Source organism: Ochotona princeps, chromosome 11 (genome assembly GCF_030435755.1).
Source record: "Ochotona princeps isolate mOchPri1 chromosome 11, mOchPri1.hap1, whole genome shotgun sequence".
Taxonomy (NCBI): Eukaryota; Metazoa; Chordata; class Mammalia; order Lagomorpha; family Ochotonidae; genus Ochotona; species Ochotona princeps.
Window position 1 is genome coordinate 72,461,258 of NC_080842.1, and position 25,948 is coordinate 72,487,205.

The following is a 25,948-nucleotide window of genomic DNA, read 5'->3' on the forward strand; positions in this document are numbered from 1 at the left end:
ACTCGAACTCGTCGAGCTGCGAGCTGCGGCAGGCAGAAGGGAAAGGGCTGGCTGGTGGAGACAAGGCTGGCTGTTCCTCCCGCGTCCACGCTGGAGCCAGCGCGTCCGAGGTACGCCCGCGATCGATGCCACTGGAGCTCCCGGCGCCCGCCAGAGCGAGGGTGGGCTACATGGCGCGACCCCTCGAGACACCAGGGCAGGGCGCATAATCAGAGTGGAGAGCCGACTTGGGCCCCTGCGCCCTGCCAGCCCGGTGCAGAATCCATTCCCTCCATCACCACTTTCAGTCACAGGCGCTCCAGCCTCCCTGAGTCTCCCAGAACGGCCTCTCTCTCCGCTGTCCCTCCTAATGCGCTCCGCATTGGAATAGCGGAGACTTTGCTGCCCTCGGATGGACAGAGCGGTCGCCCCCCTCCCCTCCCCTGCCCTCAGCAGGTCTTCCTTTCCGCACCCTCGTCAAGTGACTCCGGGGCTGGACCGGGCTGCCTGCGCGGGGCTAGGGGCGGACACGTCCGCCTCCACTGAAGGCGCGCCTCGGGCGGCCGCATTGCATAGCTACCCGCAAGGAGACCCGCGGAGGCGGTGCGGCAGGCACAAGGAGGGCGCGCTGCGGGCACGGAGCGAGCAAACCAGAGTGGTGATCAGCCCAGGACAGGCTCTCGGATCAGCCCTTCAAGGACTAGGAAAGGTGTCCGCAGACTGACCAAAAGCCCTGCCCTTGGAAACTCACTGACTACCCCACCCCAAGTTCCTCCTCTGGTCACACATCCTCCTCCACGCAGAAACGCTTTTGGGGACAGCCCTGGGTGGGCCTCAGCCTCTTGAGGTGGCCCCTCGCTCCCCACCACCACCACCATGGGGTGCCAAGAAGGCTGCCCCCCCCAGCGCGTGGCCTGGGGGCTGTGGGACCGGGATCCCCCAACCTGGGGGAAGGGGACTCCAGGAAGGACAGTTCCCGGCAGGGAGTGGGAGGTCACCACCCAGGGAAAGTGCTTTCTCCAGGGACTTCGCCCCAGGCCCGGTGACTGGGGAGGGGATGAGGGACCCCCAGGGGAGGCAGAGGGAGCCCACTGTCCTCCGGTGGGGCTGATACTGCCACAAGCACCAGCCCTCTCAGAAGACTTCAAGTGATCAGCTTCAGGCTCGAAGGAAGATTACCCAGGAGGGAGGCCAGTGGAGTCACAGATCCCCCCTTCCCTGGCCACCAAGACCAGCTGGGCCTGCACATCAGGTGGAAGAGCCCGCCTGCACCAGGCAAGCCCTGGCTCCTGCAGGCCTCAGAGGCACCCGCTGCTGCCTGCTAGGGAGAAGGGGTCCTGCCCCAGTGACCACAAAGCAATGAAACCATCCAGAAAATGTCCCTTTTTATTCCATACGCAAATAAGTAGATTCATTTAAAAAAAAGATCTTTGCAGGGAAACCCCAGGACCGGGTGAAGGCGCTACGGTCAGGCCCCTCCTCAGAGCCACCGCTCATGCGACAGGCCCCGTCCCACCATCCAAGTCCCCGCAGTCCCCGGACAGGGCTTCTCCATGGGGCCAGCACCCGCAACACCTGGGCCAGCCTGTTCCCAGCTTTGCTCCCCTCCAGTCCGGTCTGCGCCAGGTCCCCGGGCACCCCAAGGGCAGGGGCAGCCTGGCCTAGGCCCTGTGCCTGGTGCTGTGAGGCTCCCCGTTTCTGAGCGGGAACTCAGCCTTGCACCGTCGCGGGGCCAGGTACATTCTGGAAGTGCACAGGAGGCCGCGGGCGCAGCCCCTCGTAGGTCCCTACCCTGCGCGCCCCTGGCCCCCACCGCCAGCATTGCACTGCCTCCGTCAGGCTCTCACACCAGCCCGGGCATCTGCGCCCGCAGGAAGGGCACGGAGGCGGCCGCCGCGGGGAAGGCGGCCAGAGGGTACGCAAGAGCGCCAGAGAAGCCGAGCAGCGGCGGGGGCGGCGCGGGCGCAGCGGGCGCCAGCGAGAAGGGCAGAGTGGTGGGAGCCCCAGAGGCCGCGCTGGCGGCGGCCGGGGGGCTCTCGTGGTACAGCACCGGGACTCGGACGAGGCGCTGTGCGCCTGGTGGGGACAGACTGGCCGCCTCCAGCTCCGCGGCCAGCTGCCGCTTCCACTTGTTCCGGCGGTTCTGGAACCAGATCTTGACCTGCGTCTCGGTGAGCTGCAGCGATGCAGCCAAGCCGGCGCGCTCAGCGCTGCTCAGGTAGCGCTTCAGGTCGAACGTGGACTCAAGCTGGAAGACCTGGCTGCGAGAGAAGACCGTGCGCGTCTTCTTCTTGCGGCCACCACCTGCGCTGCGGGCCTCCCCCACCGCCGCCGCCGCCGGGGTCTCGGCCAGCTCCGCCGCCTCCTCTGCTCCGGCCACCGGGCCCCGCACAGCCAGCTCCACTGCCTCGCGCTGCGCTGCGGCCGGCCCTCGCCCACGCGGCCAGGCGCCCTCGGCCCGGCCCAGCTCCTCGCTGGTCTCCGGGGAATCCCGATCGCTGGCTGCAGGGGAGAAAGGGGGCACAAGGGTTGGTTCCAGGCGGCGGGTCCCCGGGCCCCTGCAAGCGGTGGAGCAGCATCGTGCACACGGTGGAGCAGCATCGTGCACACGAGCCAAAGAGCTGCGTCCAAGAGCGACGAGGTGCACGAAGGCGCGCGAGGCGCACACATGCATCCGCCACGGAGGAACAAAAAGAAAAGGGAAAGAACAAAGTAAGAGGAACCCGCCAAAGCAGGGCCTTCCGAACACCTCATCCTTCAGCCACAGCACCCGGGGAAGCCCTGGGCCAGGAGAGGAACACCCTGGAGCAGGAGGCCCCAGGCAAAGCCGCACAGTAAGAACGCAGACGCTGGGATCCCTGCTACTCCCTGCCAGCTGCCGATGCAAAACAAACCCGCTTCCAGAGAAATAGTCTTCCTGACCAGGACAAGCAAACGGGCGCACCTGACGGACTCTCTTCCGCTCCCCAGATCCAGATCCAGCTGCCTACCAGGCAGCCTGCTGTGGCCACTCGTGCCCAAAAGGAGGAGGCACAAACGCCGCTGCCCGTGCCCTCTGCACCGTGCCCAGGACACCTTGGGCCCACAGTCTTGAGGCCCCAGAGGATCCCCAAGCTCCAGCTCCAAGAACAGAACTCGGCTTCCACTCGGAGGGTGTGAGGAGGTGCCATGAGCTTGCAGAGGTTGGCCGGGGACCCAGGACGCTGGCCAGGGCCCCGGGATGCTGGCCGGGATGGAAACTGTCCACGGGGATTCCTACTCCTCTGCCCATCTACCCGAGCCACGCGGAGGACACCCCACCCCACCAGGTAGGAGGTCCGGGTGTGGCTTGGCCTGACTTCCAAGCAGCAGGGCCATGCCCACAGCCACAGCTGTGCCAGGGCTGCCATGGAGGTGGCTTTGTGTGCACACTCCGCTCGCTCGGCCTGAGGCTGGTGAGAGCTGGCTGCCACGGGCCGCGCCCCCACCCTCACCCTGTGCTGCCCACAGAAGAGCAGGCCACTCGGGAGACCCTGCCTCCCCACTCAGCCCACACCCCTCCCAAGGCCCCCACATGGTTGCTGTGTGGCTCAGGCGTCTCCAACCCGCATTGTACGAAAAGCGAGGCAGGGTTCTGCACAGGGCAGGGGTGGTCGCCCCCGGCTGGGGCCCTAGGCACAATGCAGCCTCTGGACAGCATTAATTCTGTCCCAGCCTCCCCCCACCCTGTTCAAGTTGACATGAGCCAGGGGGTGGGCATGTGGGCTCTTTGGGCATGTCTCTCAGGGGCAAGGAGGTAGTCACAGTGGAGCCCAGCGGCACAAGTGCGGAAGCCGGCCTCTCGAGCCCCATGGTGGGGCTGGGGGCTGGCAAGGCCGGGTTGGAGGGGTGTGGGAAGGGTTTTGGGTACCAGGGGAGGCAGTGGACCAACCCTGAGCCCTCACCCCAGGTCCTGAGTTGTCCGAGGGAAACAAAAGCAGGAGAAGGTGTTTGGAGGGCCCCGAGGGAGGCCAGGTGACCGGCTGCCACCCCCACAACGGGCACCCTCTGCCCAGCGCCCCTTTCTCCCAGGGACTCCCGGACCCCTGGCCCCTCCCTCCCCTTTTCCTCCCCTCAGGGTCTCCGTTTTCGGGTCTTCCTTCCCAGCTCTTTCTCCTCTCGAGTTCTCCCCTCCTGCCTCGCCCCCCCCCCCGCCCCATCCTCTCCTTCCTCCCCTTTGTCCAGCGCCACCTCCCCCCCACCCCCGCGCCTCCCCGGACTCGCAGGACCTGGGGAGGCGGAAGCTTGCTCTCGGGGCCTCGGGGCCCGCCGAGTGGGGCCTCTCCGGGAGCCCGAAACCCCCGCCTCGCAGAAGCAGGAGGGCGGCCCAGCAAGCGGGTGTTGCACCCCAAGTCAGCAGGCGGCCGCGGGGTGCAGGCAACGCCAGGCCCCGCAGCCGCCGCCCCCTCCCCGGCCCGCGCCCGCACTCACTGTCAGGGCTCAGACCGCCTCCGTAGCCGCCGGGCGCCCGCGGGTACCAGCGGCTCGCGCCTCCGCAGCCCAGCGCGTAGGGCGGCCCGGGCCCGGGGGGCGGCCGCGGGCCGAGGCCCAGGGCGCCCGGGCCGAGCAGCGCCCGGGCCCGCGCCTCCCCGCCAGGCCCGGGGCCCGCGCGCGGCTGTCGGCGGCGCTGCAGCCGTCGCCGGCACGCCTGCTCGGGGTCCCCGTCTGCTGGCTCGTCGCCGTCGTCCTCCTCGTCCTCGCGGCCGCCGGCGCTCTGGGCTGCGCGACCGGCGCCCTTGGTGGCCTCCGCGGCCAGCAGGTTCTCGATAAGGAAGGAGGAGGCGCGGGCCGGCGTGGCGCGCCCGGGCTCCGTCAGCTCGTCCGGCATCGCGGCGCTCCTCGGGGTCCCGGGCGCCCCGGGGCGCGGTGATCCCGGCGCTCGGCGGGCCGGGGAGAGCGCTGGGGGTGTCGGGGGTGGTGCCCGCGGCCCCGGGCGCTGGCGTCGGGCCCCGCGCCGGGCTGGGCTGCGCCGGGAGCGAGTGCGCGCCCACCGCCGCTCCCGCAGCCGGCCCGCTCGCCTTTCACGTCGCCCGGCTCGGGTGGCCGCCGGGGCCGGCCTCGCTCGGGGCGGGGCGGGGAGGGGCCTACAGGGGAGGGGCGGCCCGGAGCGCGGCCTCGGCCCGGAGCGGCCCGCCGGCCTCGAGCGCGCAGGCGGCGGCGCGGCGGCCCGGGACGGCGGCCGGGGAATCGCGCCCCGCGCCGGGAGGGCGGGGCCTGGGCCGGGCCGCCGCGCATTGGCTGCGGGGCGGCGGGGCGGCTCGGGCTGGCCAGTCACCGTCCGGCAAGGCTCGCAATTGCCCCGGCGCGGGGATGGGGGCGACCAAGCGAGCGGGAGTGACCAAGCGCGGGCGCGCGCGTGGCGTGTGCGCAGCCCAGGGCCCGCGGGGGGCTGCGAGCGCCGCGTGGTTGGGCGCGGAGGGAAGTACGCGTTCGGGGTCAAGTGCAGTGCGAGAGAATGCTGGTTCCCAGGCCAGGCCCTGCGAGTCACCGCACAGGGCTCTCCCGACGATCACTCAGACTACGAGGGTCCCTGAGGGGCAGACCCCGTCCCCGCGGAGCGCTCCGCCTCTTCGCCTGGAAGAGGGCGGGGGCGCGGGCACAGAGCGAGTCCCTGAGCCTCCAAGTGGTCATCTGTGTCCCCCCTGCTCAAGCGGGTACAGCCGGGCTGCAGGGCCCCACGCCCGCGCTGCCTTCTCGGCCCCTGGACGGAGGGAGGACTCGACCCAGCACCCGAGCCAGCGAAGGGAGGCCCCACGCAAGCCCGCAAGCCTCGTCCGTCTTGGAGCAACCCCCTTTTGGATGGAGGCAAAAACTGGCGTAAGAAGGCCCAGAACAACTTTCTCGCGGGGGTCTGGGGCTCCGTCCGACAGGCCTTGTGGCCAGGCAACACAGCAGCCCCTGAAGCCTTGCCTGCCGCCCTGCCCGCTTCTGCTGCGGCCTGGGTTCGCCTTCCTCCATCGGCGGCTGCAAGGGCGCCTGTGAGCTAGTCACTGTGAGCTAGACCCCAGTGCACACTCTCCAGATTCACGACCCCAAAACCCTGCGACCAAGGAGCAGGCCTGGCGGGCTGCTGGGCCTGGAGGCGGCCACACTTATGCCCAGAGCGCCAGGATCTCCCAAGTCCTGCTCTCGGGGGCGGGGTTTGCTCCGGGCACAGAGCCCCCAGGCCGGGCCGCTTTTGATGGTTGCGGAGACAGGACCCACCAGGACAGGCGCCCACGCTGTGGGAGGGGCCTGTCGCTGCTCCTTTTCGCTTCCTTCCTCCTGTGCACCTTAGGGTCCTGCTTTCCCTTCACAGGACGGCAGGGGAGCATGCCGGGGCGCAGGGTGGCGCGCTAGAGGCCCTTCATGCCTGGTGGGGGCTGCCGTGGAAGGCCAGGCAGGGCAGACTCGGAGCAGAGAGCGCGCCTCCCTCCCTCCCCTCGCCCACCTTGGGAGGGTTGCAGAGGGCATGGCCTGCACCGCGGTGGCGGCTGCCCTCCGCGCGCATGCCCTCGCCATGCATGCAGGACCACTGTGAGGGCACTGGCGAGCTCAGACGCAGAGTTGGTTAGGACCAGGCCCCAGTACTCAGCTTCGCACCTGGATTGCCACATGCCTGGAGGGAGTGGAGATGCCCAGCTGGTCGGCACAGGAGGAGCCAAGGCACCTGGGGGCTCAGCCTTGGGGGGAAGGCAGAGGTGGCCAGGACATTCTGGGGTGCCAGGGCCAGGGTCCGTCTTTGGCCTCCTCTGGCGCTGGGCAGACCTTAGGGGCTGGACTGGGGGGTTTCCACGCAGAACCTGTCAGTTGTCGCCTTCCTGGGGCTGCCCAGCTGTGAGGACCACCATTCCCCAGCCGCTCCGGGACCCTGGGAGATCACCAGGCCCTTGCAGAGCACATTCTTCTGGGTCAGTGGCACCCAGGCACATGTGCCCACCTGCACCAGCAGTCCGTGGTCCCAGGCGGCGCTGGGGGCGGGAAGGGGTCAGGACAGCCCAGTGAGTGGGGGGAGGGAGGGCTGCCCTAGAGGCCAGGCTTATTTTTATTGGAAAGTTTACCTTCCACCCCACTGGTTCACTCTCTCAATGGCCAGAACTGAGTTGATCCAAAGCCAGGAACTCTTCCGGGTCTCCCACACGGGTGTAGGGTCCCAAGGCTTTGGGCCGTCCTCGACTGCTTTCCCAGGCCACAGGCAGGGAGCTGGATGGGAAGTGGAGCTGCCGGGATTAGAACCGGGCCCATATGGGATCCTGGCATATGCAAGGCGAGGACTTCAGCCACTAGCCTACTGCACTGCCCCCCCCCCACCCTTTTTAAGTTTGTTCGAGAGGCAGAGTGGCAGGGAGGGAGAGAGAGAGAGAGAGGGAGAGAGGGAGAGAGGGAGAGAGGGAGAGAGGGAGAGAGGGAGAGAGAGGGAGAGAGGGATCTTCCAGGCCCAATGCACCGCTGGCATTCCATTGCAAGTCCGCAGCTCTCCAGGGACCTACGGCACCTTGAGCCCCCGGGGCCCAGAGCAGAGCGGCAAGGGCTGCTCTCTTTCCTTGTGAAACTCAGGCTGTGGGGTCCAGTGCAGTAGCCTGGTAGCTGAAGCCCTCACCTTGCACCCACCGGGATCCCATATGGGCGCCGGTTCTAATCCCGGCAGCTCCACTTCCCATCCAGCTCCCTGCCTGTGGCCTGGGAAGGCAGTGGAGGTCGGCCCAAAGCCTTGGGACCTGCACCCTTGAGGGAGCGTCTCAGGGCTCAGCTCCAGCCCTCGCGGCCACTTGGGGAGTGAAGCAGCAGAGGGAGCATCTCTCTGTCTCTCCTTCTCTCTGTATATCTGCCTTTCCAATGAAGATAAATGAACCTTTTTAAAAAGAGAGAAAGAGGGTGGGAGGGAGCGAGGAAGGCAAGCAGGCAGGCGCTGGGAAGAAGCCGAGAGGAGGGAGACAGTCCAGTCCTCCCCACCCGTGTGGCCTAGCGGGAGGGGTGGGGAGAACCCTGACCTCCTCAGCCCCTCAGCCCCGCTCCGCTCCCCCCACCCCTCGGAACGACGCCGAGAAGGGTCTCCAACCCCAGACTGCAGCAGCCCGGGAGACGCCCGGTGCCCTCAGGTGCGCTCAGGGCGTGGGGCTGCGCTGCCTGCCAGGGCTTGGCGTCACTCCTCGCTGGGGCGGCGATCCAGCCTGGGGAGCCTTGGTTCCCCGCTCGCCAGGGCCGCACCAACTCTAGAGCAGAAAACTTTCCAACTACGAGGCGCCCCCAACCCGGAGACCGCCAGCGCCTGGCCCAGGACCTCCGCTGCCGCCGCAGGGAGCCCAGGCGGCGCTGGGACCCCGCGAGGCCGCCGGCTTCTCCGGACCACGGGGCGTCCCTGAGAAACCGCGGACCCCGGGACAGTGAGCTCGGATGCGGGCTGGCTTCTCTGCACGTCTCCTCTCGCCCGCACCGTCCCGACCCCGCTAAGGAGCGCCGAGCATGGCACCTCGCAGGAGTGTCAGCCTGTGCGGGGTTACAGCAGGAGAGGAAAACAAGGACATCACCCCTAATCCCGCCCCCCCAGAGCCCTAGAGAAGTTTCTGGAACCCACAGCTGCCCACCAGGAATCCCCCATCGGTGGGGAGGCTTCCCTGCAGCCTGGGAGAGCAGGGACCGGTCACTGCGTGACCCCCAAGTGGGCGAGACACACCGCCCTGGGCAGAGCCTGCACACCCATGTGGGCAGACGGGAGGCCAGAGTGGGGCCCTGCATTTCCTGGGGGGCTGCCTCCTAGGCCAGTGGACAGACAGCCAGACCCACGCAGCACCACGCTGGACCCCCATCTGTGTCTCAGGGTCAACGTGGGGCTGGGTACCGGCCTTACCGACCCACACCTGCTCGTCCAAGGAATGGCTCAGGCTTGATGGGAGACGCCCAACCAGGCAGCCCAGGCCTCACCCCCTCTGCCAGCTGGGACAGGGCACAGGCTGAGCACCCACATGGCACAGCCCACAGACTCATGCGTGCATAAACATGCATTCATCCATGCACACACATGTGTAGTGCCATGTACACGCGTACATGAGCAAACTGCACTAACATGTACACACATGCACCTGCCAACATGAATTCAGCGTACACGTGTGAACACATGACTCACACCCACACGTGTACGCTTGTGCACACATAGGTACATGCACTCATGTATGCTCATGGGTACCCATCCACATGAGTAATACACACATGTATATCCACATGAGTAACTTACATAAACACATGTGCACACACAAACACACCATGCAGGTGAGCACCCCACACACACCCCTCACCCACACACACCCCTCACACACCCCTCACCCACACACACCCCTCACCCACACACACCCCTCACCCACACACACCCCTCACACACCCCTCACCCCTCAAACCCCTCACCCTCACACACCCCTCACCCACACACACCCCTCACCCACACACCCCTCACCCCACACACACCCCTCACCCACACACACCCCTCACACACCCCTCACCCACACACACCCCTCACCCACACACACCCCTCACACACCCCTCACCCACACACACCCCTCACCCACACACACCCCTCACACACCCCTCACCCCTCAAACCCCTCACCCACACACACCCCTCACCCACACACACCCCTCACCCACACACACCCCTCACACACCCCTCACCCCTCAAACCCCTCACCCTCACACACCCCTCACCCACACACACCCCTCACCCACACACACCCCTCACACACCCCTCACCCCTCAAACCCCTCACCCTCACACACCCCTCACCCACACACACCCCTCACCCACACACCCCTCACCCACACACACCCCTCACCCACACACCCCTCACCCACACACACCCCTCACCCACACACACCCCTCACCCACACACCCCTCACCCCACACACATCCAACACACACATCCTCCACACACAGGTGGCTGTGGCCCCCACACCCTGAGACACTGCCTTCCCCCACTTGCTCAAGCCCCCAGTTCTCCATGCGTGCACATCCACATCCACAGCCACAGCCCACACCTGCACATACCTGTGCACATTCAAATGTGAACCACCCCCATTCACCCTGCCCTTTTCCTGGGCCATGTCCCCTCCAGTCCACAGCAGCACCCCACTACCACCACTTCCCCTGCAGCCCTGAGCACTGCAGCAGGTGCCGGAACCCTGCCCACAGAGGGGGGAGGGCTTCAGGGTCACAGCCTCCACCCCAGCTCTTCACCCCAGGGAAGAGCCCAGGACCTGGGCAGTCCCCGCTGACCACACACGTTCCACACTGCAGGCTGAGCTTGGAGGTGAGGGTCAAGTTCTATCTCTTTGTCCCCACCCAGCATCACCCTTCCTGCCTGGGGAGGCACCTCTGGGGGCTGAGGGTTCTGCAGGGTGGGGCTCTGGCTGTGTCCACAGCGGTTGGTGATGTAGCTCTGTGTTTGCTCACACCTGGACTGGTCACCTGTGCTCACCATGGTCCCACCCTTGGAGGTTTTCAGACAGCTGGCAAATCCTGTGTGGGGTCACTGTCCCGACTCTCCTCCACGTCCATGTGGAGTCCAGGGAAGGAAAGTGGCCCCGGAAACAGCTGGAAAGGGGTGTACCCCAGGCTAGGATGTACTGAGGCCAGCTGGGGGCAATGCTGATAGACCCCCCGAGGATGTGTGCATCCTTGCTGGACCTGGGAGTCTGGGCCAATGTCCACTTCCCAGGCAGCCAGAGCCAGTGGGGCCTGGGGGCCGGCCCTGTCGCCAGGGCGCCACCTGCAGGAGGCTTATGGAACTGACAGGCGGCAGGTGCCACACTACAAGGGCAAAGCTCAGGTCCTGCTGGCATGTGGACACCGGGCCTGCCTGGCCCAGCAGCTCTTCCACCACCACCACCACCACCAAGGCAGGGCCTGTTGCGACCTGCTGGTGCACACAATCACGTCCCTCATTTCCTCAATCATTTTGCTCAGGAGTGACCCTACATGCATTAGCAGATGGTCCACTTACGCTTGAGTGGAGAAGCAGAGGGCTCAGCAGGAGGCCCTGGCCCCATGTCCACTGTGGCATGGCAGGCCACAAAGATAGGCCCTGACCCTGGGGAGCTGAGTATCCAGCCAGCCACAAGGACTCTGCAGCCTGCTTCTTGGCCTGCAAATGCAGTGAGCGGCCAGCATGGGTGGGCAGAGTCCAGCCTAGCGGGCTCACGGGGGTGTCTGGTGGGACAGGAGAGGAACCTCATGTTCCTATTGGGGCATCTCTCAGCCACAGGGCAGAACACGGCTCAGGCAGTGGTCGTGGGGAAGGGAGTGGGGGTCACTGGGACTTCAGCCCAGTGAGGCACTCTTGTCCATGCTCGCGCCCTGGGTGAACCCTACTTCTCACCAGGAGTCTTGGAGACACTTGGGTTCCCAGCAGCCCTGGAGGTGAGCCAGAGAGTGGGAAGCAGGGATCCTTCAGTGGAGGGGCTGCAGGAAGGGACCCCTCCCGTTTCTCTCTCCTTGAAGACCACCAGGCTCCCCCCTGCCTCCCTGCTCTGAGCCGAGCTGTGGGCGGTCCCTGGGCGTTAACAGGAATTCCGACACCTGCACACCTGCGTTGGCTTTGCTGGAGAACACACAGGTTGGGAGGCGGTGGGTGGGGGCTGTCAGGCAGGCTGCCCCCTGGGCTTCCAAGCCACCTCCGCCTCCCACACTTCCAGAACCAGGCAGGCTGAGTGAGCCCCCAGACGGCAGGAGAAGCCCCAGGCCAGGAGTCCCCCAATACAAAGGCTTAGGATGGGGAGATAGGTGGAGAGTGGAAAACGCTAGCCAAACGCTCCCTGCTGTCTAGCTCCTTCTCCCCCTACTCCCCCGCCCTGCACTCGCCCCCTCACCTTGTCCAGCCCTGCACATGCGCCCTCCCCCACCCCTCCCTGCCCAGCCTGGCCCTGCACTCACCCCCTCACCCCCCCTCACCCCTCTCTGCCTGTCCTTGCACGCACCCCTTCACCCTGCCCAGCCCTGCACACACTCCTTCTCCCCCAACTCCCCTCCCCCCACACTCACCCCTTCACCCTGCAGTTTCTGATGTAGAAGTCCCGGGAAGAGGCTGGGAGCCCAGAGGCACAGGGTTGCGCCCCCACTGGCCGCATGCCACCTCATGCCACCTGGTTCAGTCTCATGGCGTGATGGGATGACCCAAGCTGCTGCATAAAGTTCTGGGGCACAGCCCCCACCCAGCCTAGGTCACTGTCCCCTGGAGGGGTCCCTAGGGCGGCTGCTGGGCCTGCAGCTTGCACCTGGCACAGGTGGGCAAGCCCGCACCCCCTCCCCAGTCCCACCTGCCCTGGTCCTGGACTGGCTCAGGCTCGGACCCCAGCGGGGCTGTTCCCCCACTTGACTGTGTGACCTGTCCGCTAGGTCTCCCAGTGCGCTGGACCCTTGGTCAGCCACGCCCTGCCGCTGTGCTTGGATCACTCTGTGGAGCAGCCTGCGCCTCCACGTCTCCATCTGGACAATGGGTGCAACCACTTCTACCCCTCAGGGCTGCCTCTGGGTCGCTACAGGATGGGGCCAGCCCAGCTGGGTTCAGCCTTCGGAGGTCACTCCCTCCTGAGAAGGGGCTCCTGGCTGCTCCCAGGTGCTCCCAGCTGCTCCTCCAACGCGGGGCTCCTCTTTCCAGCACCTCCGCTCTTGGCAAGCCCCCACCCCCGGATGCTGCTCCATCCTTCACGGCCTAGCTGTAGGATCTGGGACCAGCTGGCCTAGGCTCGATGTGAACCCCAGGGTATCACCCACAAGAACCTCCGTGGCTGGCAGGTGCACCTGCACATGGCCACCTAGCCAACATCCACGTGGGGAGGCACTGCCTGCTCCAGGGCCCCCTGGCAGGAGATGGAGTTGAGGCAGCCTTTCCGGCAGGAGATGTCCCCAGGCAGGAGATGTCCCCCGGCCAGGGGGCTCCGAGGCAGGCACGCGCTGCCCCTGCCAGCCTCCGGAGAAGATGTGCGTCTCAGCTGGCCGCGGGAAACGTGGGGCGGAGCGCACGTCTCCAAGGACTCAGCAGCACCCACCCAGAACCCCGACAGGAAGCGCACAGGCCCGGACTCGCCTGGAAGGAGCTCAGCGTGGATCGCCCCGGCAGTAGGACCCGCCACCCGCTGCTGCCAGCCCCAGTGGTCGCGGCCGGAGCTTCTTAGGAGGCCGAAGGCCTAACCCGCCCGCCCGCCCACAGGGCTCTTTCCCAAGGGAGGCACGGGCACCGCCCGTCCCTGCTCCATTCCCAGCCCGGGCGAGGGGAGCGCAGGTGGAGACCCACAGCCCAGTTTCCTTAGCGCGGCGGGATTCCCTGGTCAAGGCTGGCCGGATCCCTCTGCAGTGCGCCCGACATCCACCCCGGGACCCCGCAGTTGCTCGGTGCTCCCCACGCTGCTTTTGAGTCTCCCCGAGGTAGCCAAGCTCTCGGCGCCGCGCGCGCTCCATCTTACCGCGGCCCGCTCCGTGCGCTCCGACCCCGTCCTGGGGCCAGTCCCTGCTTCGGTGCTTCTGCCCTGGCGGATTATCTCACCCCTACGCCTCCTCCGGTGGCGCCCAGACTGGCCACCAAAGCCAGGAGGCGCCCCTCCTCCGCCCTGCCACATCTGCTTGCTTAGCCTTCTACCGGGCCTTCAGAGCTGGCAGGCCGAGACCCTCCACCCCAACCCCCACAAGTGTTCAGGCCTCTCCTGCAGCTGCTCCGCCTCTGCTGAACCCAGGAACTGGATTCCAAAATGGCTTCCTGCAGGTGCCAGGCCAGACTCACAGTGAGGCCAGGGGAGGCGGGGAGTCCCGGGCCTTTGCCCCCTCTGGTCCGGTGGCCACTTCGCCCCCACATCCCCGCACACACAGGTGCTGGGTGCAGGTGCGGGTGCCCCCTCTGACTCCCTGGGGACCCCAGCAAGGGTGGGCCTGCAGCTGGAGGAGAGTGGAAGGCAGTGCCCCTTGCAGCCCCAGCCTGCTCTGCCCACCTGACCAGGGTCTCCCTGTGAACTCCTGCAGTTTGCTCTGAAGGCAAGGGGTCCCCACGGTTCTGTCCCTCAGCCAAGCTGTTCCCGGCACCTGCAAAGGGGCTCCGCCATACTCTGCTGGCCTCTCTCCCTCCAGCAGAACAGCCACAGGCAAAGGCCTGGCCCAGAAGGGATGGTGGGGGTCCCGGAAGCACATTTGGAGGCTTCCAGGTCCACAGGGCACTGCCACCCGCACCATGCCAACCAGCTGTGTCCCACCCCACCACCGCCCTGCTGGCAGGAGATTGAGGGGTACAGGGCTGTCCACCCAGCTCCTAGGAGTCCTGGGGACCCTGGGATGGAGCTGTTCCCTGTCCCGCCCCCAGGAGGAGGGCTGAGACAAGCTCTGCAGCACATACAGCATAGCCCGTGCACAAGGCAAGCTGCAGAGCAGGGCTGCTCACAGGGGCGTTTCGGTCACGTGAAGGTCTTTTGCTCAAGAGCTGTTACATTATGCTGGGGCCGTGGCCCTGCCAGTCAGGCCCCCCCAGCTCATTCCGGAAAGCCCCCACGGCCAGGCTCCACGTCCTTCGACCAAGCGGGCCACAGGCTCCGAGGGCCTCGGGAGAACCCCCGGAGGGTGCATTGCCCCCAGGAAGTCTGTGTTTTGTCTAGTAAGTATGTTGGGGGACAGCTGAGATCCCCCAAAAGTGTGGCTGGATCCAGTGGTGATTTCTGGTAGCTCCGTGCAACTCACAGAAAGCAGGAAGGTGGAAAGGGAGGCAGCAGGGCTGGGCTGGGGTGTAATGCAGTGGGTTAGGGCGGTGCCCTGCTGCCCGCACCCCATGTGGAGTTCAGGCTGTTCCACTTCAGATCCAGCTCCCTGCTAATGTGCCAGGGAAAGCAGCAGAAGATGGCCTATGTGGGAGACCCAGATGAAGCTCCTGGCTTCAGCCGGGCCCAGCCCTATGTTGCAGCCATTTGGGAATGAACCCTCAGATGGAAGATGGCTCTGTGTTTCAGATACCGTAAACTGCTTTTAAAGCAGCCATGCCCCGTCTCCTCTACTTCCTCTTCCTCTTCATCCCTCTCTCCTTTCCTTTCACAAATCCTTATGACCTGCCTGGTTTCCAGAGATCGGGCACTAGGCCAGCACCAGGGCCCTGTACAGTGGCCCCTGCTCCCCGCGGTGGCCCGGGGAATGGCTCCCAACTCACTGTTGCCTCTGATCCTGGAGAGGGCAGGGCTTCAGCTCAACCGGCCCCGCCCACCAGGTGCACCTGCCCAGGCCCCGCCCACCAGATGCACCTGCCCAGGCCCTGCCCACCAGATGCACCTGCCCAGGCCCTGCCACTCAGCCTCTCCCTGCCGATTCTTGTCTCCTCTAAGAAGCTGCTCCCTTAGTGTGGACAACCTGGTGGGTGACAGCCATTCGGAGCTGGAAGTGGTCCTGGCAAAGCTGGTGTGGTCGTGGCCACCTGTGGCCAGCTGACTGACAGCTAAGCAAGGCCAGGAGTGAGGCAGCAGGCAGCACAGATATGGGCCCTGGGATAAGCTCCGTTCACCAAATGCCATGGGGTCCCGGGTCAGGGAGGGGGGCTCGGCACCGAGGGCATGGGCAAGCAGGTGTCTGGCCCTGGGCTGGAACTCGTGGTACTAAATCCCACTCCCGCAGTCCTGTCTGGAAGCCGATGGCCTTGGCTGGGAGGTGTCTTGGGCAGGTGGGAACTGGCCCTTCCTGAGGCAGCGCCCCTGCCCTGCTGGCTGGACTGGGAGTGCTCAAGCTGGGGTGGGGGTACCCCAGTTGGGTCCCCAGGAGACTCTGGGGATGTGTGTCTTGCGGGGCTCCCTGGGGTCCCTGCTCCCCGAGCGAGGCCAGCCTGCCCCCACCCCACACTGGACACTTCCCATCCTCACCATCTCTGTCTGCCAGGTCGTCCCCCCAGCAGGAGCCTGGTGGTGGGCTGAGCTACTGTCTTGGGGTCCCCACCACTCACCGAGTTAGTGAGTGAGCCGCCGTCTTGGGGTCTCCACCACTCACTGAGCACACATGGAGGATACATGTGAGCCACAGCTCCGCAGGTAGAAACTGTCCATCCAGGAAGGGCGTGACCCCGGCTCCACTCTCATGGCCTCCTGACCTGGGCCCCTGGCGGCTGAGGACTCCAGGGAGGAGCCCCAGGGACCTCGGGGTTAGGGGAACCTCCTCTGGCTTAAACCAGGCTCTCTGTGACAGCTGCCCCCCACCAACTGGGTCCCCGGGCTCCGGCACTCTGAGGGTGACAGGGGACCTGCCCTGGGGTGGTCACCAGGAGACGCCCTTACAACCCAGGACCCTCACACCTGGGGCTGGGACCAGCAGGCCTGGGCAAGCCCTCAGGTCCCAGTCCTTCTGTCCCACAGGGGAATGGTGAGGTCATGGCAAGGTCACGGAGGTGACAGTTGCTGTGTGAGACTTAGGTCCTGGTGGCCCTGGATGGAGCTGCCTCCTCCCCAGGGCCCATCCCTCCAGGCCTGGCAGTACACAGACCGGAGCTCCCCTCTCCAAGGAGCTGAGAGGCTGGAGCGGGCAGGGGCCGACCAGCCCACTCACTGAGGGCCAGGCAGCCCACTGTGTGCCCCGAGCTGTCATCTACAGGGCGCCTGGGCGCTGTGTGTCCCACCCGGGGGCCTTTGGGCAGGTGGTCACCGCTGGCCACTGTCCTGGGACCCTCCATGGCCAGCTTGGGCTGGGGCAGAACTGACAATTGCCCCACTCCCGGCTGCCGTCTGGGAGGTGGGGCCGGCCCTGCCTCCGCTCCAGGAGTGACCCCCGGCAGGTGGGCCCATCTTGCTCCCACATGCGAGGGGTCGGGGTGCTCTCTGAAGCACCTGGGCCTGCAGTGTGTCTCCGGGGGCTGTGTTTGTTCTTTGTGGGATGGTGAAAGGGGGCCTCCTGCCTCGTGCTGGGCACTTGAGGGCCAACGGCTAATCACTCCCACATCCCTGCCTTCCTGGGGACCGGTCAGCCAGAGCCAGGCACTAGCAGCTGGCCCCTCGGCCCCCAGGCCCCCAGCCACACCCCTTCCCTCCCTCCTCTCCTCCTCCCTCCCCGACTGAGCATATGTGCGTGTTGACGCCTTCAAGCGTGTGCATGTAAGTGTGCACACATGTGCACTGTACGCATGTGTGCGTGTAAGTGCACGTGTGTGTTTAAAGGCCTTGAGAACAAGCCAGACACGAGGCCTCCGCTCGGCTGGCCATGCACTCTGCCCTCACCATTCCTTTGGTCCTCTGGGACTTTGGCCAGCCTCCTGGCTGAGGCCTCCTCCTCCTGTTGCTCCCCGCCTTAGCTCAGGGACCCCAGAGGCACCCCCAGATCAAAGCCCAGGCCAAGAGCTACAGACAAGACCCTTTTTCCCAACTCCTGCCCCGTGTGTCAAGGCTCTGTCCCCATCGACCTGACCCAGGCGTGCCTGGCTCCCCGGCTGCTAGGAGATGTGTTCCGAGACACAGCCCCCTCAGAACCACAGCCCCCTCAGAACCACAGCCCCCTCAAAACCACAGCCCAGGGTAGGCCAGGCTCCTGGGGGGCTGCTGGGGCAGGCTGTGACACCCCGACCTGGGAGATGAGGGCCAGTCCTCTCCACACCAGCCTGCCAGGCCCTGGAGTGGGCTGCTGGAGCCCTGTGTGGCCTTGGCATGATGCCAGGAAGGACTGGGTGCAGCCAATCCTCGCTGCATATCCAGGCTGGAGTGGAGGGGCTGTGCCCCCTGGGTAGGGTACAAGAGCCGTCCCGTGCTGTATGCAGGGACTGGAGGACGCCAAAAGGTGGCCTGCTGCCCAGGGTGGGGAGCATCTGCCCAGCTGTGCTCCCAGCTGTGGGGACAGACAGGATGAGCAGCAGTACTTGCCTGGGGTCACCAGCAGGGGGCCTCTCTCACACCTTCCTCCAACACAGGTGTGGGGGCAGGACCCTTCCTTCCCCTGGTCTCCTTGGGAGATGCAGTACAGGCTGTCTCCCCTCCCCTACCAGCTGGTTACAGGGCACACGACATACCTCTCCCCCCACCCTGCCCTCGCCCCCACCGCGCAGAGAGAAGCAGGATTGTAGCCCCCTGGATGGGGTGGAGAGGAGGGCTGGGCCCCTTCCTGTCTCCCAAGGTGTGGTGCCTGTGCAGGGGTGGCCATGGCTGGGAACACCCACCAGCACCGTTGGCCTCAGGTAGCACAGGGCAGTGGGTCTGGGGGCAGGGTCCCCTCTAAGCACAAGGTGGGGACCCAAGCTGATGCTGCTTCACTTGGGTCGGCAGGTGGAGGAGGCATCGCCACGCAGGGCAGGGCTGGCTGGGCAGCAACAGCTGGCTCCCTCCTCCAGCTGTGGGACCAGGGCCCGGCTCCGGCCCGCGGCCAGGGGGAGGCGGTACCCACGAGCCCTGATGAACCACGAGGCCTCTGCTGTAATTTGCCTCGACAGCTTGGAGCAGGGCGCCAAGCAGCGTGAGGAATCACAGACGCCCACTCAGCCAACTTCAAAGGTGCCTTGTTGTCAGTTTCGAATTCATCTCTAAGGAGCGGAGGGAAAACTCCGGGCAGGTGCACTGGGAGACAAATGAGAGCTAGAGTGGGGAGCGGCCCTAGCGCCCAGCTGGCACCCAGAGCTACCCAGAGACCAGACAGCCTCTGGACACTGCGGCTAGCAGCTGGGAGGTCGCCGAGTCCCGTCCTCACCACACCGCTTGGTGCGCAGTGCTGAAGGCAGTGCTAGCCACCGACCCGGTGACTTCCCCAGCCGTTGGCTTGCAGCTTCATCGTGGAAACCGGTGGTCTTCTGGAATCTTCTATGTCCTCTTCAAAGAATCTGGCACGGTTTGTTGGCTCTTTTCTCTTGAGTAAATAGAGGTTTCTGCTTGCCTGTGGAGGGTCCTTCCAAGACCAGCATTGTGGGGTAGCAAGTTAAGCTGGCGACCGTGATGTCAGCATCCTGCTCCAGGCTTCACTTCTGGTCCAGTTCCCTGCTAGCCCTCCTGGGAAGACAGCAAAGGATGGCCCAGGTACCTGGCCTCTGTAGCTACACGGAAGACCCGGCTGGAAGCTCCTGGCTCCAGCCCGGCGATTGCAGCCTGGTGGGGAGTGAACCAACAGACGGAAGATCTCTCTCTCTGCCACTCTGCCTTTCAAATAAATGAATACATCTTTAAGAGAAAACAAAAAGATTAAATCCAAGGGAGGTTGTGACTACTGTTGAGCCTGTGGCCTGGGCATGGTCCCGGACACACATGAGCAGGTTTGGTTCCGGGCTTAGACCCTAGGCAACTCACTGTCATGCCAAATAACACAGCAGAATCGTAACAATACACCGAAAGGAGAGTTATTAAAGCTCACTGGTCACTTACTTCTGAAACTGGCTCCTGTTCCGGCCTCAGCGCAGCCTCTGCTTCACGCCTTTGCCTCCAGCAGCGCACCTTGCGGCACTGGGCCAGGGCACAGGCTGCTGAGCCCGCCTCGGCTGCACGGTTGAGCCTCCACATTCGTAGTGGACGGGGCTCTGCCACTCACTGTCCTGGCTTTTTCCATGTTTGCCAGCCCGGACAATAGGGTCCACGCCCTGCTTGTCCATGTCTTCTGCATCCAGGAGCGGCCCAGCCACTGCTGCCACCACCTGCCCCACGCTGCTGCCAGCCTCCAGTCCCATACTCATGAATGCCCCTCACTGGCTTCACTTGGACTCTGTGCTGTCACTTACAGATGAGGGGGAGGCACCATGAGAAGGAATGACCTTCAAGGATCTTGGAGGGACCTGGGCTGTGGGCAGCTGCCCTGGGCTACGTCCCAGCACAGGTGATATGTCCGGGATGGGGACAGGCACTCAAAATGTCCCACCTGCCCAGCCCCCACCTGCACCCGCCCAGCCCCCACCTGCACCTGCCCAGCCCTGCTGTGAAGGCCTGAATCCCTGGCTCGGCACCCCCTTTCCCACACCCCTTTCCCGGATCACTCACTGCAAGGGCCAGCCCCCGCCCCCAGTAGTCTTGGTGCCCCCAGGAGTCTTGGCGTCTGAGAACCCACCCTCCAAACCTGCCCACATCCCAGCAGGAAAAGCCAGCCACGTGGACCAAGTGCAGGGTCTGGAGACACCCTGAGGACACAGTGACCATGTCCTGCTGGGGGAGGGTCACAGCGCACACCAGGAGGAGGCGGAGCCCTGCGGCTACAGGCAGGTACTGGCCATGGCCCGGGGTGGGGGCAGGCAGTGGGGCTCCCCTGGGGGCCTGTGGAGGGAAGGGGGCCTTCAACAACCGAGGGTATATTTCTGCTGTTCGTCCTGGGACAGGGGCAGGGAGCAGAGGGCCTCTGGGTCCCAGGGTCCGGGGGGCTCAGAGCACCCCACTCCTGTGCCTCCTCCCACCCTCTGCAGCTCTCCCACAGCCTCTGCTGGGCCACGTGGTGGGTTTGCTGATCTCTGGCCCACGGCCGCTGGGCCGCACCTGTTCCCCATCATGCTTCAGGGAGCCCCAGGTGCTCGCGGCTGCCTGCCAGGTGGAAGCAATCATTGCTGGCATTCCTGGATCACCTTGGGGGCGTCAGTGGCCAGGGCCACATTCCGTCCCCCATAGGGTGCGTGAGGCGCTGGGGCTGAGGGAAGAGGTGGTCCCCACCCCGTTCTGCTGTGGCTTTGGGGCCCCTCCAGCAGAGCCTCAGCTGACAAGCTCAGGCCTGCCTCCGCCGCAGGCCTCCCCCAGGACTTCCTGTCCCCGATCACTTGGTCACTGTGTCCTGGGTCTAGCTTGCTGTGTCTGGAGTCAAGGCAGACAATCCTGGTGCCCCCACCCGTGAAGCCAGAATTGAGGCCTTGTGCTTCCAGAAGGTTTCAGCTACCTGGGATGACGAGAAGACAGTGTGATGTCATTCTTGGAGACTGAACTTCCACTCTGGCCTCAGGAGCCCCGCCCCAGGCCCGTGTGGGCTGCGGGAGCCAGGCCCTAGCCCTCTGGGGGCAGGGGCAGAGCTGGGGGCTGGAGCCGTTTCCCAGCCAGGCAGGGAGCTCTGAGCAGTAAATGCCACAAAACCCCCACTTCTCTATTTCTGAGTGTGCCTGTCAGATTAATGGCCGTCAGCGCTTGTTCAGATTGATCCCGCTTCCTCACTTGCTTCTTCCCCAAAAAGGAGCCGACCTCAGGTCCAGCGCTGGCCCCGTGGTGCAGCCGTACCCCTGACTTCCAGCCCGTGGCCCCAGGGTTGGGTGGCCCAACCGCATCCCCGGAGCATCTCGGGCCCCTGACCTGTCGGGGAGCAGGGCACCTCACAAGCCGGTGCTGCTTACAGCAGGGTATGTCCTCTCGGCCCCCTGGAGGGCCTTTGGGGGACACACACATACTGGGGGACTGGGACTGTCTCCCCCCACCTCTGTGTGCTCCCTGCAGCCCCAGTGACCCACCACTCCAACACCCACCGGGTCGGTTCTGCAGGCAGGGCCTGGGGCCACATGGGCAGTAGCGGGCACAGAGACCTTTGCCCTCTTGGGGGAGTACCATGGGATGCTTGTGCCCCAGCCACGGGAGCCGCAGCAGGAGGGCTGTGAGCATGAGCCGCCTCCAGGTCCCCGTCTCACCTCTGGGCTCACCTAATTCCAGGCTGGGAAGCTATGGTCACTGCCCGGAAGAGGTGCTGCCCGTGGCGTGCCCTCCCCACCTGCCTGTGTGCTTAGCCAGGTCCCATGCCCGTAACACCCCTGAGGGGAGGATTCCAGCCCTGTCCTCACCCTGAGACCCCACTCCCTGCCACAGGAAGGACTCCCTCCCACCTCCCACTGGGGCAGGTGGAGCCCTGGGCCTTCCGTGGGGCTGACCAACAACACTCCTGGAGTGGGGCCAACCCGGGTTCCTCCCTGCTGGCTGGACTGCCTGGTGGTCAGCATGGGTGCCCATCCCCATAGGTGTCTGTCCCCCCGTGGGTGCCCATCCCCGTGGGTACCCGTCCCCCCGTGGGTGCCCATCCCTGTGGGTGCCCATCCCCGTGGGTACCCATCCCCGTGGGTGCCCATCCCCGTGGGTGCCCATCCCCCTGTGGGTGCCCATCCCCGTGGGTGCCCATCTCCGTGGGTGCCCATCTCCATGGGTGCCCATCCCCGTGGGTTCTGTCCCTGTGAGTGCCTGTCCTCCTGTAGGTGCCCGTCCCTGTGGTGCCTGTCCATCGTGCTCTGGCCGGCTGTGTTCGTGCCATCTTGGGGACAGAGACCTCAAGCTTCTTTCCAGGCAGTCAGGGAAAGATGGGCCGAGGCACCGGCTCTGGGGGCCCCCAGCACCTCCAGCGTGGGGGCTGGCAGACATCCAGGCCCTGGGGACACACAGACCTTCTGGGGTCTCCTGGAAGAGTGAGAGAGGCCGGAAGCAGATAGCGGGACAGGAAGTGACCTCAGAGCTTCTGCCTGTGCCTGGGAGATCCTGGCATCAGAAGCAGGGAAGGCCCAGGAATGCTGGCCACGTGCCAGGCCCGGGGTGCCATGGCCACATGCCCAGTGGTCCTCTCCTCAGGGACCCAGGCTGGACAGGCTCGCATGCCCCAGTTCACAGAGACAGGCACACGGCATCACTCTCTCCTTCCCACCAGTCGCCCCGGCTCAGGCCAAGCTTAGTCTCCCTGAAGTGAACTCCTTGGTGCCCGGAGGGAGCTGTGGGTGGAGACAAGCCCACCAGGCGCACAGGTGGGAGGCTGGGAGAGCTGGCGGGTGCAGCTCGCCCAGTGCCTTGGCCCTGGTCTCCTCTCCCTGGCCAGGTGAGCCCCCTGCATCAGGGGCCCGAGGCACAAACAGCCCCTTTTGGCCAGGCTGGAGGGTCCTGACCTCCCAGGGAGGGAGATGGCCTGGGCTGCCAGGAAGCCAGCCAGCAGCACCCATCTGTGGCACAGTGGTGCCACCCAGTGGCCACCACAGGTCACATTCGTCAGAAGTCCCCCAGGCCCCAGCTCACAGACCCCCAAGTGGGCCGGTGTGGGGTCTGCAGGCTCAGTCCATGCAAAGACCGGTGCCTGCCTAACAGGAAAGGGCAGGCGGCTCCTGACACAGGATTCTCCTTGGCCCCCCTCAGTTCCCGCCCCCAGTGACGCGGGACAACCATGGTCTCCCACCTGCTCCCTTCCGGGGCTCTGGTATGCACAGAGGCCGACTCCTGCCTGTGGTGGCCGAGCTCAGAACAGCGGGGCACACAGTGTGGGGCCCCCAGTGTGACAGCGACCTCGTCTCGCCCCACAGGTGCAAGGAGGCAGGGAGTGGTCTCTGCTACCTGGTGGGTGCAAGCCCTGTGGGTGTTGGGGGCGGGTGTGGTGGGAAGGCAGCTTGTGTGTGTTGTCCATGCCTGGTCCTGGAGCAGGGCAGCTCAGCAGTCAGCGTGCGAACATGGAATTAGCCAGCACACTGCCCAGCCTGAGTCCCAGAGGGAGCCAAGTGACAGGACCCTGGACCCGGAGGGCCAGGGGGGGACTTGGGGGGTATCTGGGTTCTGTTGATCTCACAGGTGTGGAAACAGGCCAGGGAGAAGATTGGGGCATTAATCTGCCCTGGACGTAGCCCAGGGCAGCTGCCCACAGCCCAGGTCCCTCCAAGATCCAGCAGGAGCCCGTGCCACTGTGTCCCAGCTCATGGCTCTGCCCCATCCTGCTCCCTATCCCATGCGAACTTGCCTGGCCAGCAGCATGTGGCCCAGGAGCCTCTGTGCTGGACGCTGCAGGGTCCACGGACGAGGAATTGTCCCGTGAGGTCAGCACACAGGCGACAGGAGCCCTGGCTCTCACAGCCCTGGTCCCCTGATTTCCTGTCACCATCTTGCCTTTAGCTCCCGCTTCCCAAGGAGCCAGGGTCCCTGGCAGAAAGGGCGGGAGGCACACACACACGCGCGCATACACATGGGCACAAGGGCATACACCCAGGTCATGAGCCCACACACAGCTGCAGCTTGCACACGTGTGTACACAGATGTGCACATGAAACCAAAACTTAGCCAAACCCAAACCCCAGCCACCTGCATGCCGCGGTCACTGCTGCCCCCCTGTGGCCAGAGCTGGAGCTGCTCTGAGGTCTAAAGCTAGGAACAAAGGGGGTGCAGGCCTGGCTGAGTGTGTGCGGGCCCGGGGTCAGCGCGACACACCCTCGCCTAGCGGTCCTGGTCCTCTTGGCCCTGCGTCCCTAGAGGTGGGCCAAGAGACCTCTGACAATGAGTCCCCGGGGTTCACCCCCAGCAGCCTGGGGCTGGATTCCCTGCAGATCGGCCTTCCTCCTGCGAGCAGCAGCTTGGCAGGCCAGTTCTGAAAGCTTCCAGACAGGAGGTAGTGAGGGTGTGCCTGGGCTTCCCGTGCAGGGCCTGGGTCCCAGGGAGCAGAGCAGGAGACACACGGAGTCCAGGGGCAGAGGGGAGGGCGTGGCCAGCAGCAGGAGGCAGCAAGGCCCCTGCCCACCCTGGTCCACCTTCGTGACCTCAGACAAGGGAGAAGTCAGTCCTGACTTCTGGGGTGACTGAGGGCGCTGCGGGAGCCCCCAGCCAGGCAGAGCCCAAGCCGGCCACCCACCCTGTGCGTCCCTCTCTCCCCAGGCCCCTGGCACCCGGAGGTCAGTCCAAGACCGCTGGGAGACAGACCCCAGGTATGATTCAGGGAGCGGGCGGGGATCAGCATCGGGGCTTTTTATTCCAGAATATTCCAGGCTCTCCCAGACCCCTGGGGGCTGCTATGCTGGGGGCAGGGCTGGGGATGCCTAGGGAGGAAAGAGGAGCCACAGTTGGGCTGAGCAGAGCTGGCCGAGGAGCGAGGGCGGGCTGGGGTCCACAGACCCAGCGAGAGCAGAAGGACGCTCAGCCCGAGACCCCACATCCCCCCGGGGCATGATGGCAGCTTACGGGTCACACACAGGACGAGGGTCTTTCTCGGGCTCCTTGCAGGAGTAAGGAGACACGTGAGCCGTGGGCAGTGTCGGTGAGGAACGGGGCTGGGGGCTGCTGGGCTCACGACACCTCCGGGCATTCTGGGCTGCCCAGGGCCAGCCTCCACCCCTAAGCACAACAGGGCACGGAGCTGAGGGAGGCAGGGCCGACCCCAGCCTCCCGTGGCCTTGCTGTCTGCCGGGAGCTGCCTCGGCCACCCTGGACGCCCTGCAGCCCGGAGCACCTCGAGGTGGCCACGGGGCCTGGTGCCGCCACAGAAAGGAAATGACTGTGGAGGGGGCTTCCCCTCTGAACAATGGCCGCACGGATCAACATGTAGATTGGCAGCACTTTGCTAGGGCTGGGCCAGGACAGGCAAGGCTGAAGGCGGCTGGGCGGGGCCCCGCTGTGGCTTGCTTGGCATCACAGCAGCTGGCTCAGGCCTGGGTTCACCTGGGAGGCACCAGGCCTGCTCCCTGCCCGGGGCCACTGCGGTTTTGAGCTGTTTACAGAGAGAGAGAGAGAGAGATCTTCCACCTATTAGTTTAATCTCAAATGGCCACAGTCGGGGCTGGGCCAGACCGGAGCCAGGCGCTTTGCCCAGGCTCCTTTGGGTGCAGGGTCCCATGCGCTGGAGCCTTCTCAGGTGCGTCAGCAGGGAGCTGGATGGGAAGCGGAGCGGGCAGGCCTGGCGCCTGCACTCCTGCACTATGGGGTGGCAGGCCGCGACTTCCTGCCTGAGGAGCCGCACGCCGCCCCATCCCTGCCGCCCCCTCCCTGGCTCCAGGGGCGGGCTCCACCTCTGGGTGCAAGGTGGGGTGCAGAGCCAGAGTTGCCCCAAATGAGCTAGGAAGATACACCGGGGGGTCGGATCCCCTCCCCCTCCACTAACTGTGCTTGGGGAGCCCAGGGAGCCCAGACAGAAGCTTCTGGAACCTCCAAGCGCCCATCAGGGCAGTTACATCTGAGGAAATTGAGCCCCTGCTGGGGTCTGTTCCCTGGGGAGCCGTGAGGTGTGTCCAGTGCTGGGTCCAGAAGGGTCTTTCTACAGGAGCCCTTGGTCCAGGGGCTCCATGCCTCCTAGTGGTCCCCTGGACACACGCAGAGGGCATCTGGCTTGAGGGACCTGGGAAGTCG

At 65.5% G+C, this 25,948-nt stretch overlaps 2 protein-coding genes across 2 annotated transcripts in view; both read right to left on the minus strand.

Annotated features, from left to right (window-relative positions):
* Nucleotides 1–25,948, minus strand: part of HTT (huntingtin) — a 358,005-nt gene that overhangs the window by 35,277 nt on the left and 296,780 nt on the right. The gene's annotated exons all lie outside the window — the stretch shown is intronic.
* On the minus strand, nucleotides 1,511–4,858 carry HMX1 (H6 family homeobox 1). The gene is made up of 2 exons (XM_058670329.1): nucleotides 4,429–4,858; nucleotides 1,511–2,481 (listed from the first exon to the last, which is right to left on the minus strand). Exons 1-2 carry the CDS (start codon nucleotides 4,823–4,825, stop codon nucleotides 1,823–1,825), a joined length of 1,056 nt encoding a protein of 351 aa, XP_058526312.1. The 5' UTR covers nucleotides 4,826–4,858; the 3' UTR covers nucleotides 1,511–1,822.